General features: G+C 42.0%; 1 protein-coding gene across 3 annotated transcripts in view; it reads right to left on the reverse strand.

Annotated features, from left to right (window-relative positions):
• kcnc2 (potassium voltage-gated channel, Shaw-related subfamily, member 2) overlaps nt 1-14691 on the reverse strand; it is an 86844-nt gene extending 72153 nt beyond the window's left edge. For all 3 annotated transcript variants that reach the window (XM_030046182.1, XM_030046183.1, XM_030046181.1), the window contains exon 1: nt 13829-14691. In XM_030046182.1, the coding sequence (XP_029902042.1) occupies nt 13829-14383 (555 nt within the window). In that variant the 5' untranslated portion in view covers nt 14384-14691. The remainder of the gene's footprint in view (nt 1-13828) is intronic.

A 14691-nucleotide genomic window follows, 5' to 3' on the forward strand; every position in this document is an offset into this window, starting at 1 on the left:
CAACACATTATTAGCTGACTGATAACACAGTCAAGATTAAGTTTATCTACTACTATCTATCTATCTCATTACGTTTCTAATGTTGTAGAGCAATGGATTAACACATTATGATTCTGATATGTCAACTTGTAGGTATCCCTGTACAAGTCACTCTTCTTCTTCTTCTTCTGCTTCCCCTTCAGAATCAGCTTTTGGCTTGAACTTGCATGGCTGATTTATTCCAGTAGTACCATATTACTGTGTAGTGTCAAGCAGAAAGCCAGCAGGGGGTGAGCAGAATCAGAGGTGAGCAGGTAAGTGAGCAACAGAGGTTTGGGTGGTGAGCTGAAGGTTTGAATAGAGGTGGGAACTATCTGCATACAGTGTGCAGATCCATGTATACTAAATCAGTGCAAAGTTAATCTCAGCCATTTTAAGGTATGAAGGGATTTTTTTCATGGTAAAACTTAATAGCTTAATGGTATGTATTGATATATATTTTTGTTGAGCAAAGATGAGTTTTAAGGGTTTAATCATTACCAGGAATTGGGTCTTTTTTTTTTTTTTTAATCTTTTCAAAATACAGGGTGGCATACAGACATACAGCATATTGCCACTCCCTGAAGCAACGACAGAAACTGTCACTTTGTCAATTCTATTACATAGTGAAAAGCATGTTTATACACCTTTTATACTGAGCTGACATTATACTTTCATACAAAAAATGAAAATCAAGTAAAAGTTTGATTATTAAAATATCAGCTATGAATTCCCATACAAGCTTACAGCTCAGTTTCATTGTTGTTTCAGCGGATAATATTAGTGTTGTTGTTTTTTTTTCCTAACAGTATGTCACAGTTGGTACTCAGATAGGCATTACTTTTTTTGTTTTGCTCTGAGGTAAATAAACAAGGAAGGGGGTGTTTTGTTGCTCAATTGATAATTCAGCCATTGTTTGTGACTGACAGCTTTTGCAATAGAAATCAATGTCACCTGTCTTTAACCCAGATGTGTGCCAGGTAATTTCTTTACAATGCATGTGTTGTTGTAGACTAGATGACAGCCAAACAAAACTAAACCAAACCAAATGCTTGCTTTAACACTGATTGAGATGTTGATAAATGAGAATAATTCAATTAAGCTCTTAAAATACACGAGAGGTACATTTTTCTTACCTTTTCTATTTTTCCTTAGAAACAACATGTCCCATTTTGTGGTCATATTTGGCTATTAAATGGTTTGTCTACAGGGCTTATGTCACCTTGAGAAAATGACTGCAAACGTTCTCTTGAGGTAATTTTGTGCTTGACACAGCTGGTATAAAAGCGTATAAATTACCTAGTTCTAGATGTTTTTGATGGCTATTTTGTGCATTTTGTGCAAAATTACTGCATGAAGTTACAGTTTTTAACTTAAATCCCTTGCTTAGAAAGTGGCAACATTCAGATGGACCTAATCATCAGAATCTTTTTGTATTAATTATCATTAGGTAGTATGTTTTCTCAAAATGGAAAAACACATATAGCATTTTAGAATGAAACCCCTGCAGTAAAATCAACACACTATCTAAACAAAGCCTCAACATGCCACAGAATCCATTCTCTTGACTTTGCAATCCAACCGCACTTCAGTGTGTGATGGGAGTTTGAAGGGAGAGGAAGATTAGTCAGTAGAGCATGAAGTCTACACAACAATGTTCTCCGCTTCAAATCCAACAAGCTGCAAGTCCCACGAGGAAAACAGTAGAGCAGGCCGGCACGGCAGTACTGCTATACCACACTACTGTAAGAGGCTTACAATTTGTCAAACATTTAGCAGCAAAGGGAAATGCATTTGCTGCTGTTTATCTGAAAATGATCCATATACATCAATTTAAATCCAAATTTAACTCCACGTTTAAGACATTATTTACACATTGAAGCAGTTCTGCCCAACCCCCACTCCTCTTTGCTGTAAAAATCCTTCCTCTTTGTTTAACTCTTATTTTATTTGTTTTCCCAGCACTTCTTTCTAAATGATCATTTCATTTTTACAGGAATTTGTCACAGCACCACAGCTCCATCCCTTTCACTCCTCTCTATTGGTTACTTGTAATTTTATTGATTGAGGAGGATTTCAAGGATACGCTCCTCTTGCACTCAATTGTTCTGAATGAGCGTGACAGGTGAATCTGCTACATTTAAAAAGTAAATATACCTTCATGTGCAAATTTCCTTTCCATTCTTTACAAGCAACGTTTTCCACTGAGGCTTTTCCAGACTCCACTTAACATCTGATCATAAGCATGTGTTTTTTTTGTTTTGTTTTGTTTTGTTTTTGTCTGTGATTGATAGCCAGTTTGTGCCGGAGCATGGAGGCAATTCACTGACCCTACATACAATTAACTTTTTTTTTTTTTTTCCAAGAGACGACCTCCTGGGAGGTTTCTGTTACCGACTCCAGTCGATATCAGGCTGGTAGAGCCTGCATTACCATATGTCATCATCATCAGCGAAAGAGAGACCCTTGACAGTTACGAAGCGGGCTACATAGCAGCATGCGCAGCTACAGCGGCAGGGAAAGAGAGCGGTAATACTCAAATCCAGTCCCCAGATCAGTTTTCTGGTGTCTTGGTCTTGTCTATGATTTGAACTTGAACTTGTCACTGTTCGATGTTGACCTGACTTTCTTCTGCCATTTTAACTGTTTTCCGATCCATTTTTCTCTACCTTTTCTGTTTGTTTTGTGTCTTCGTTGCCTGGTCATACAACACTTTATGGCAGCCTTTTCAGTGGATGACCTTAGTTGTGTTTCTTTGGGGTGCAGACTTGACCATGTAACACATTTTGCACAGTATTTTTCATGTTACACATCATATTATTTGAAACCAAAGTGCTTCCAAACCACTTAGGTAGCTTTTTTGTCGACGAGGCATTCTTTTTCCACCAACTTTCAGCTTTCATAGAGGACAGAAAGGCAAACGTTACAGGATATTTGGCTAAACATCGTGCTAAAATGAAATGGCCAAAGCATGTTTAGGGGAGAGGCACAGTGCCCTCTACTGCCCAGGAGGTAAAAATGGAGCACCTAATTTGATATAGGCCTACAACACCAGACGACGTCCATTAAAGCGAACACAACAATGTTAAATTTACTACACTGATTTTCTGTTATTCATGATCGTGGGAGGCTGAAATCTTGACTTAAGCATGCAGCGCTAGTGTATTCTATGGAATTGGTCTTCAATTCGTTGATTAGTGGGATGCTGAAGGCTCTTGTTGTTTTAATCTTGTTCCTTAAAGTGACAATTAACCCTAAAACATTTCATCCATAAAGCATCTTCACCTTAAAAATGTAGGTTTTAACCACCACAGTTCATGTAAAAAGCATGTATTCAAGGAAGTGTTTTTGAATCTTGTACTTTCCCCATTCACCGGTGGGCTGTCAGTATTTTACAAATAGGATACAATTTTGGTCTCCGATTTAAAAATTTTTTTTATTGCAAACTCATGAAAATTAAACATGTTGTGAGGTTACAAAGCAAAAGGGTTACCATGCACTTGAAGCAACTCAACGAGCATTAGCCTATTATTACACTTGGAAAAATATGTTTGACCTCAGATTAATTTAAACTTCACTAATGCGGACAGCATAACTTACACAAAACACCATCAAACTTCATTTGTGGAAACGTCTGTGCTGAGTTATGCACTTAAACAATGTATCAATAGAATACATCAATAGAAAATGCAGGGTCTAGTTTCTGCAATGCTCAGGCTCCTTTAGCATTATGTGAAAAAATATTCTTTCTTTTTTCATACAGCTTGAGCTGCATCTCCCCTCCCTCTCACTCTGCCTCTGTCTCACTCTCTGTCTCACACCCCATCTCTGTTTTCAGTGTGCTGAATTAGCTTCACATCTCCTCTAATTGAGCCCTGCTTGCTCAGATGGCTGCATTAAACAGTGGGCGCTTTTTAAACTGCTGGTCTTTGAACCAGTGTAAATGATCAGTGGGCAGAGCTGAAAGCCAGCAGTTGAGCCAGCGGGGTAACCAGGCACGCCATTAGCATCAGACAGAGTTACCCGCAAAAATAAAACGGCAGCATCCAGTTCACTCTGATGCCTGGCTTCATAGGGAATAGGCTTGTGTACGTTTTACAGCTTCAATCGCGACCAAAGTCATCAGATGATGCCAGTGCACCGCTAGTCACCCTGATGTGAGATGACAACTCTGCTTCTGCGCACATGACGCCTCTGACATTTTCAGTTTACTGCCTGACCCTCGTCAGTGCCTTCAAATAAAGTCTCCCACTGTGTTTATTAGGGCTCGGGTATGCAAATTAAGGGTGCTACGATGCCAGAAGGAAGACAGTTGAGTTGTCTGCTATCACCTACAAGCCTGCCATGTTCTAAATGTGACTGCCAGGCAGATAAATAAGATGGCACTAGAAATGAACGCCTCTCCAAAAACATGGTTTGACCTTTGTCTGTAAACTCTACCAGGCATATAGGCGCCCGCTTGACAATCTGAGCTAAATAACACAGCATATAAGTTTCTTCAATACTTACTTCCTTTTGTATGTGCTGTTAAAAAAAAAAAAAAAACTCTACATAGCCTGCATCGGTCTTCAGTTGCTAAGTGTAAACATATCAAACCTTAGACAGAGGAGGAAGAGGGACAGGAATATTTTAATTAAAGCAAGAACATATGCAGGGATGCAGCTTGTACATAAACTTAACCTACTCTCAGTGAGGCAGAATCCACATTTTTCATCCTCTGCCACAGTCTTAAGCTTCACAGTCGGCCAACTGGCGCGCAGATTTGTCAAATACAAATCAGCCTCAAAGTCTAATTTATTAATTACCTTTTAATGCGTGAGCCTCGGGGCTGTGCAAATGGTGCCAGAGAAAAGAACTTTCAGTAAATCCATTGTCCTTGGGATGCGCTCAATCTTTTAGAGTGAATGGCTAAGCATCAATTATTCAGCATTCAACCCAGACAAATGGCATCTCTGCTAGAGCTCATGTAGCTCGGGCATATCAGGGCCCCTCTTGGCAGTCAACGGGTAGTGCATGGGAGACGAGAGGAGCGCACCTTCAGCATGCATGCCATCACATCCATAAATGCATGATACATATCTCTCATCCAGCCCATTCCTAAGTGCAGTTCCAGCTCAGAAGAGTATCTATCTCTTGTATAATCCAGTATTTGTGAGAGTTATTTGCCTGGTAAGATGGACGTCAACCGGTCTCTTTTCTCTCAGGTCCGTTCCAATTTCAGCAGCACTCCTCAGCAGTCATAGTCTCCAGTCACGGTGACACCAATTTCTGTTTGCAAATTGAGCAATAAAGCTCATCCAATTTAGCTGACATTGAGTCATATGCATTTTGTGAAAGCCACCCACTATGTCTTCTATTTTGAGGTGATTGCCACAAATTTCAAGAACTCTCTCATATTTTTACTACACGCAGACATTTTACAATTACCACTCCACACGATCTGATGTAACTAACCCTTGTGCTATTTTTTTAGAGGTGAATAATTATGTGGGAATCTAGCTTAGATGATGGAGGAAAGAGGTGGGTGGGAGCAGTTTGTTGTTTGGGTTAACAAAAGGCACCTACTACCTCAGATGTTTTTTTGAATTAAACCTCAAACAGGACAAAGAGGAGCACTGCTGCCATGGAAAGTCCTACATGCACTTTTTTTTTAAAAAATCTCATGCTTCAAAATGCTTCATTCACACTCAAATGCATATCATGCTGATTGGTAGCCAAAATCACCCAAGAAAATGAGCTTTCTCACAGCAGGAAGATAAACTGCTTTGCTCACACAATGAGAAAAGATGTTCTTGCTAGTCAATCAAGGACAAGCAGATTTCCATAGCAATGGTTACCCACAATCCACTGCTTTCCTATCTTTCAAGATGTCATTACATCATCCTTACGCTGTACAATCACTGCCTCACTCCTTGTCTTTGTTTCATTTATAACTGAACTGTTACCCTTTGACATTTTAACACAGAGCATAGGGTTGTGTGTGTTTGGGTTTTTACTCTATGAGAAACGAAGAGAGAAACATATGGTTGTGTTATCTATTGAGAGGGCTTAACAAAATTTGTTTGAATGGTGATGCAACATACACAATATTATATATATTTGAAAGTGGGAGACAATAGCCCACTCAAAGAGGTGGAAGTTGAGGAGGAAACAGAGTGAGTTGTAGATAATGTAAAAATTGTCCACCTAAGTTCAATGGTGCATCATAATTGCATTATGATACACATCCATAACTTCCCTATGGCTATTATACAACTATTACAAATTTTCAAATTTGTCGCACAGTTCCATGGGATCAGTCATGGAGTAATTTAGACCCAGTTTAGGGTCTCAGGGTAATCCAACATTCACATATGCCAAATTTGTCACTTACACTGACTCCATAACAACTGCATAATAATTTAAGTCTCTTTATGAGAGAGAGAGAAAAAGAGAGCATGTTTTTCATCTTAATAGACTGTGTGTGTATGTGTATGTGTGTGAGTGTGTTTTTGTGGGGGAGAGGCAGCAAAAAGGAGAGGCTGAGATCAAGACAGGCAGAGAGCACGGCCTGATGGGATACCTTTATATAGCAGGCAACTCTGAAGCATGGGGTTCAGCCATGCATACAGAACGACTCTGCCTCATTAACTATCCAACAAGTCTCTTTCTCTCTCTCATTCTCCCTCTCCCTCCCTCTCTCTCTCTCTCTCTCTCTGCCTCTGCCCTGTGCATTCACACCCTTATGCGCACTTTACAGTCTTTGTCCATGGTTGATGCTCGCTATTGTCCCTGCCTCAATATCCAGCGCAGCACAGGTAAAGTATTACCTGAGACATTTCCATCTTAATAAACGTCTCCTGTGCTATTCTCTGCTGCCGAATGATGGAGCACCACAGCGATTCCACCTAAATCCAGGTCGAGTAAGTTGCTGCTCTAAACCTTCTCTGCCTAGCAGCTCTTTCTTGCTGCTCAGGAAGTGATGTGTTTCGGTTTGTTCGTATTAAACAAAAGAATAAGAACTGGGTAGTTAGCATGAGCGGTGAAAGCCACTGTGGCTGAACAGACAAAGAAAAGAGAAAACTCCATCAACAGGAAATCCAAGTCCCACCTACACTGTCTGATTGACAGGTGATCTAAGGGAAGGGCAGAAGAAAACGCAGCAATGGAAACTGAGCACTAAACATGTCACTATGATTAAAACGACACAGATCTTGCAGAATAAACAGAACCTGAGGTGTTAACACGGGACGCCGTAGTCGTCCTTCTGCTTTCGTGAAACAACATGGCCGCAGCCTTCTATGCTAATTTTGCACGCCGAGCTATTACAGTCCACCAAAGAACTGCAGGATCATGATTGACGGGGCAGATTAATGTGACTGGCAGTGGCTACAAACATGCCCTGCGGCGTGCCGTCACCGCCCACACTCGGGCAGCCATTTGCCCTGCTCTCCTACCCACCATCAGGTCTGCTGCTGTTTACACGTCAGAGTCTATTTACTCAGTGAGGCCTCGCCGTCTGTTTCCAGTAGATCAGCCGCGTTGCCTGGCCTCCTACAACCTCAGACGCTGCACTGTATGATTCAACAGGGACTTCTGATGAGACCGGCAAGCCCCGGCACACCTGTAGCTCCGGTGAGAAAGGCTCTGGTACACAAAGCACACAAAGGCACTAAGGCATATCAGCTGTACCTGGTATCACCTTTGACAACAGTAAAGAGGCAGTTAAAGGGACATGCACACAAGAATCAGTTGTGTTAGTAACACTCCAACACCTTCTCTCGCTCTCTCTCTTTTTGTGCATCACTTCCAAGTAACAAGCTAGCATGGAAGGGGTTACTGAGCAAAAGGTTCACGGTCGAGCAGGTTCCTGAAATCAATCGGTTTCACGGACCGGACGGCTCTCAATGAAAACAGGCTGTGGCGATGAGCGATGATGTTGCCATGACAACAGGCAGGCTGAGCGTGCAGCCTGGCTTTGGTATCTTCAGGCGTGCGGCAGGCGGCACCCAGACGGTGTGGGTTTTTAACCTCTTAAGTGGCAGAAAGCAAGCTGCAGTCTCAGATGGGATCATGGGAGAATGGAGAGCGGGTGGGGGTGGGTGGTGGTGTGAAAGGGAAGGGGGGGGGGGCTACAAAGTCAGGCGTCATTTAAACCTCTGCTCAGAGTTTCAAGCACAGACATGGGAAATGAAGAAGGTAGTGGGTGTTATTCCTTTTTTTTTTTTTTTTTTTTACCATCCCAATCCAGTAACGGCCAACTACAGAGATATGAGAAGGACAAACAAACAGATTAACACATAGGAACACATACACACACACACAATCACACACACAGAAAACAACCATAAATTCTCAGTTTTCCCTCCAGAAGCACAAGCATAAACATACAGAAATACCAACCATAAATTATCACTCTTACTCTTTCAGACAGACAAACACATTTACAGCCATTATTGAAAAAAACACACTGCATGCAGATTAAAGAGGTAGAGCATTCAGAGCTGGGAGTGAAGAGAGAACAGGATGGCTACAACAATAGAAACAGCGTGGGGAGCCCAGAGAAACACGCCTGCTACCGCTGACTGCTGGCACATGAGCTTTCATGGACGAGTTCGTTAAAGGGACAGATCAATTTTTTTTTGTTTTGTTACAATACATCCAGTTTGTTTTTCATCATTCCTGGAGAGAGAAACTCATGAAAGCCACATTCACAGCCAAAGTTTGTATTCTGACTTCAGCTACAGTGCTATTATTAATGGTGTTATGTGTAGCAATCAGCAGCATATCATTGTGATACCTTGGTGTAATTATCATTAACACATGAGAAGTTGGCTGAGATGATTGGTAGCCTCTATCTCACATGAGTGGTATTGTCAGTGCTATTGTTTCTCAAATTAAGATATTCTCCATAAACCCTGATGCTTTCTCTAGCCATGAGGATGTTGGTACATCACCACGCCTGCATTTATTCTGAAGAGCAAGCAAAAAGGTACGAGATGGCAATTACTGTTTTTTCCATTAGGATTTCACTCAGAGTTTCACAAAGTTTCTGCCAGAAACTCTGAAAGCATTGGCTCTGATTGCTCTGGAAGAACAGCGCCCTCTTCCTGTTTTGTGCTGTAAAGCAATACAGCAGATTTCCCAACTAATCCCACCTGCTGGCCAATGATGGGAAATGCAGTACAGACGCTGACAAAGGCTGCCAGTGTTTCCGCTGATGGGCTTTTTGTTTACCATACTCATACTAATGTTGTGACATTTATGTGGTAATGTGGTTTAATGATGCAAAAATGCTTCACACAGCACATTCACTTGATTTTTGGGGCATAATGATACTCTCACTCCCAAAAGCCGCATAAACAAGTAACTCCTATGCTACAATAGTGTTGGGACACCATATTCACTCATAAGTGTCTTCAATATTATGTTTTTATTCAAAGTTTCCCATCCAGATCCATTCAACATTAAACTGCACATTTCAACAGTTTGCCCAACTTTTCATCTGCAGAACAGACCTGACATATATCTTAAGAATGAAAATTTAGCATAGTAAGGGTAGTAAGTTCAAGTCCAAGTCTTGTATCTTGCTGTACCTACTTTACTTTCTGTTTTCTTCCTTATTTAGTATTATACTGTTTTAATCTCTTAATTTCAGATAAGCCCTTCTAGGGAGGGTGTTGCAGATTACAATTAGCTACAAACATGATGATCCTGGCATTGCATAACTGCTCTCAGTTCATTTATGCACAGTGAATCTGTCCCTATCAAATAAACCATATATAATAAATAGTAAGTAACCAACATAAGTTAAGGAATCAACATAAATTAATGTTTTCCTGAAGATATAATTGATTTTTTGTCAATATTGGTAATTTGTTTGCCTTGTCCCAAGGTCGTATCTAAGCCAGTCTTTTTATTTACTGCTTCATCATTGGGCTTAATGCCAGTCGTGAGCCTAAACAGTGGTGTCCACTGCTTTCTGTGACCTCTTTGGTGTCAAGGTCAAATGTGAAGTGTGCAAACTTTCCTCTGGGTCTGGAGCCAAAATGGCCCCAGCCTTTGGAAGGGGTTGCTAGGCTGACATCATACCTTTCATTTCCATGGAGGATAAATCCCCATATCTCCCTCTTAATGCCTTGTCTAGGGGTGGATTAGTGCCCCCAGAGGCCATCTTTTAGCCATACATACAAACATCATCTCTCACGCTCACACACACACATGCATGCTCACACATGCACACACACGCACACACACACACACACACACACACACACACACACACACACACACACACACACACACACACACACACACACACACACACACACACACACCATCTCCTGTTCTGTTTTGCTCTCCAAAACACACAAATCTTTTGTCTCTCTGTCTGCAGGAGCTGCAGGAGATCTCACTATCACCGTTAAAGGTTAATGTTTAGGCATCAAAGGCACCAAACATGGGATCATGTGACTGCTGTGAGAACATCATCATCAGGGGAGGCTGCTCTCAACCAGGCGACGGTGGTTTGTCGCCTCTTTGAAGGCAATTATACAAATGGATGGTGCTCTGAGTGGCATTGGCGGCAGAGAGATGGAGGATAATTTCATTTATGTGTATGGCTAGTTATGTTGGAGGAAAACAGGCGGATGCATATAGTAAACACAAGCATGAAATTGGCTCGGCCAGTGATGCATCCCCACAAGTAACTCAATATTTACATCTACCATGGAGGTTTATGTCTTTGCCATGTTAGTTCACTTTTCAGCAGGAATTCTCATAAATTTAAGAAAGAATTTCAATGAAACCTGGTGGAGGAATCAGCCTTGGGCCAAGGAACAACTGGGCTGGTTGAAGGACTACACATTTTTTGCCAAAACTATGAAACGAATGGTGTTAAGAGACTTGATTTTAAAATTGTAAGTGTACATTTTGCAGTGCCTTAAATTTAGGGGATAGCAATCATTTTTTGGCTGTGAGAGCAAGTTGAAGAATTGTTCAATATTGGTGAAGATTTACGCTCTCTAAGTGCCTTCTAGTTTACAGACCATACACCCTGTTATTTGTATTCTTTTCACACAGGAAGACTAATCCCCAGTCTTAGTCCTCCCTGAAAGTTTGCTGATGGATTGTGTGAGGAGGACAAAAGATACAGGGCAAGGTCAATGCCAGCACCACCCCTCTAACACACACACAGATACACACACACTCACACACTCCAGCGCTATCCCTTCCCCTTCGTTAAAAATGTAGATGACACACAGACTCTGAAATTGGGCGACTGAGGAAGCAATTAAATATTGATTGAATCAACAGTCCGAACCTGGATGCCAATCGCCGCCATGTCACACTCCTCCAAAGTCAGAGCGGGTCACACAAGGCATTCTGGGAGCATAGCATCTCCAGGATAAGTATATTTACCTATGTCTCTCCTTCCCTCACACCATCACCCAGTTCTGACTGAACATTTTTTGAACTTTTTTCCACTCAAAAATTTATATTCTGATCTTTTGATTGAGGACAATCAAATTTTACATGGGTGTAAAAGCTGACAGGGAGTGGCATCTCTCCTCTAATGTTAAGTTTCCTTCATTGTCCCGGCTCATGTGAAAACCTGTGCACTGCACTCTTGTCCACATTTGGTCAAACTGGCTGAATGTAAAGAACTAAGAGCTGTAATCTAGACTAAAGTACCGGGGTGGCCACAGTAGAAGTAAACAACAGCTACACTTCGGCCACCTCCCTACAAGGAGATGCTTGGAAATGTCAGGTTTTGCTCAAGAGTATGAGGAAAAGTGTGGGAAATAGGTGAGAGGACAATAAGAGTTTAAATTAATGTCTACTGTATGACTGTAAATAAAGAAATATCTGCAGTACTAACGCAGGACAGGAGCAGAGGACTACTGCATAGAAAAGATGACGACCAGCCACAGTGCAAATGCAGGAGAGATGCAGAATAAATGAACGAAGGAGGGCCTTGAGTTTCAAGCTTTCAATCAGCACTTTTTTTAAAGGCTAGTACTGATATTTTTTGTACTGAAGCTCCAAAGGCTGATATGTCTTGCCCTGATTTTTATCCTTGTCAGGGTGGAAAAGCCTCTGAAACAGCATTGTGACCATCGGAGTGCACTAAAATACTCCACTGAAACCCAGATTTATGAAACCATTTCTTTTTCTGTTTTAGTGTGCCATGATGGTCTAAATAATGTTTCACAGGCTCTGACCCAAACAAAAATAAAATTTTGGGGTAATGGATGAATCCCAGAATGACTTTTTTTTGTTTTGTTTTGTTTGGATGAAACCATTTACACATCAAGATACCAATGTTAACATATATAAGACATAACATCAACTCTCAGCAGCTCCAGTCTAAAAATACTGGTATCAGTATTGGTCTTAGAGAATAATTCACTATCAAAACTGTTGTAATCTTTGATTCTCCCACATTGTGAGCTTGGAATTATGAATTTCTATCTGCCGTTTGTGTAACTGTTCAATTTTTCATGTTCTTTGAATGGTATGTTATCCCTGTGTGGTGCTATTTTTATGAGCAGAGCCTTTTGTGGTTGAATATTTGAAAAGATAAAAAGTACATAACAGTGTGCCAGCTGGGATGTGAAATCCTGACGCCTGGTATCTCAAAGCTGCACTCCACTCTGATAAAAACCTTGTAATTCCAGGCTCACGACTTGTCAAACTTGGTACCAATGTGCCTGGGTGTTAAAAACAAAACACACACACACACACACACACACACACGCACGCACACACACACACACACACACACACATACACACACAAACAAAACCCTGATGATGATCAAAAGGACAAGCTAAAAGTTTGGTATAAAGATACCACATGTGGCCTCATTTTATCATGTCTTCTATTCCCAGCATGAGGCACCACACTAATTCTGGAAAAGATAAAAGTCTCACAGATTTCTTTTGTGTTCATCAGAAATTGAGCAGCGTTGTTGGGGTGTAGCCCTGCAGAGAGGAGCACTGAACAACCCTATTTTGAGATCTTTGCTCAAACATAAAAGGTAAAATGACAATATTCCCATTATTTCAGCCAGTAAACAAAATGCTTATTTACAACAGGAGTACTGGAGTGAGGCATGTATAGAGTAAACAGGCTAAAACGACAGAATCAGACTGCAGCAAATCTAATGTGGAAAAAATGTAGGCTAGCTGTCTAACACAGGCCTAGAGATAAAACACTGCAATGAATATCCATCCTAACAGCCCTCTACTGGGTCTTTTAATTTTTGTTTCCCTTGAAACAAGCAGAAAAAAAACTGCTGTCAGGGCTAAGATAATTTAACTTCAATTCAAGTTCACTTGTTTTGGAAATTCTCTAAAAAAACAACAAGTGTCAGTGTGTTTCGGCAAGGCAGGGTAAGTCAGAACATTCCACAAGTATTAACAAAAATTCCTGAAATGTGATTATTTGGATTGAAAACAGGTGGATTACCTCACACCACTGACAGATTCCTCACTTGGTCTTAAGGAAAGCAAGTTTTCTTAAGAATCAGTAGGCCCACTAAAGCAAATAATGGATATTTTTGCCAGTGGTTGAGAGAGTAACCTGTAAGTGGGTTTCTGATGGACGAACAGGGCAGGATGTGAGTGCACTGTGTGGTAAAGGAGAGGAAAAAGGAGGGTTCTCTTTGTTTGTTTTTTACACTCTACACTAGGCAACACAGACAGGCTCAAATGGGCATTTTTTGCAGTAGTGTAAGTTATCATTGTGATTGTGTTTCTTTGGAGAGGAGGAAAGTGTGGTTATTGTGTGTTTGGAGATCCCCAGACGCAGCGGGATGCGCCCTTACCCTCGCCGCCCTGGAAGAGTAGGGATCCTCGAATAGATTCCAGATCACCGGCTGCCACTTCCTCCACAGGCTGATATTACCGTCGGCGGCCACATCCTCAATGCCTAGCCTCTTCCCTATCTCGTCGTCCTCGTCCCCGTTGTCCACGTTGAGCTCGAACACGTCCAGCGCCTCCTCCGCGTCCCGGTGCTGCCGGTAAGTCATCCAGCAGCAGGGCTCCACGTCCGTCTCATCGATGCCCCAGAAGGACAGCTCCTCCTCGAACAGCGGTCCGCACACATCCGCCGGGCAGTGGAGTTTCCCGGTGCGGTAGTAGTTGAGGACGTAGGCGAAGACACCTGGGTGGCGGTCGAAGAAGTACTCGTTGGTCCTCGCGTTGTACTCGATGAAGCCGGGGACTTGTTGCAGCTGATCCAGCACGGAGTCGATGTCCGAGTCGGAGGCGAGCAGCGCCAGTCGCGTCCCCGGCAGGGTCTTCAGGGTGGTCTTGTAGGTTTCGTGCCTGGTGCCCCCGACGTTGAGGATTATCCTCTCGTTGTCGTCAAACTTGCCCATCGCTCTGTATCAGACATGACTTGATGAAAATGGGGGGGAAGTTGGGCGAGTGCGGTCCGGAGGTAACGGCGAGCCCGACGCACACACCCACAGTCTAATTTTAAAAACGCTCCGGGATCGTATCCTTGCTCGGCATCTCCGATTTTCACTCATCCGACCCTTTCATGGCTTTCTGTGAGAAAATGACATCGTTTTCTGGAAGATTTCAGCAAGTGTAGGCTGACGATTTTGTATCCCACAATCCCTTCGGTCCGTCCTCACAGTTGAATGATCTCAACCAGTGGCTCCAAATAGACTGCGCTGCTGCC

Source organism: Myripristis murdjan, chromosome 23 (genome assembly GCF_902150065.1).
Source record: "Myripristis murdjan chromosome 23, fMyrMur1.1, whole genome shotgun sequence".
NCBI classification, from domain to species: domain Eukaryota; kingdom Metazoa; phylum Chordata; class Actinopteri; order Holocentriformes; family Holocentridae; genus Myripristis; species Myripristis murdjan.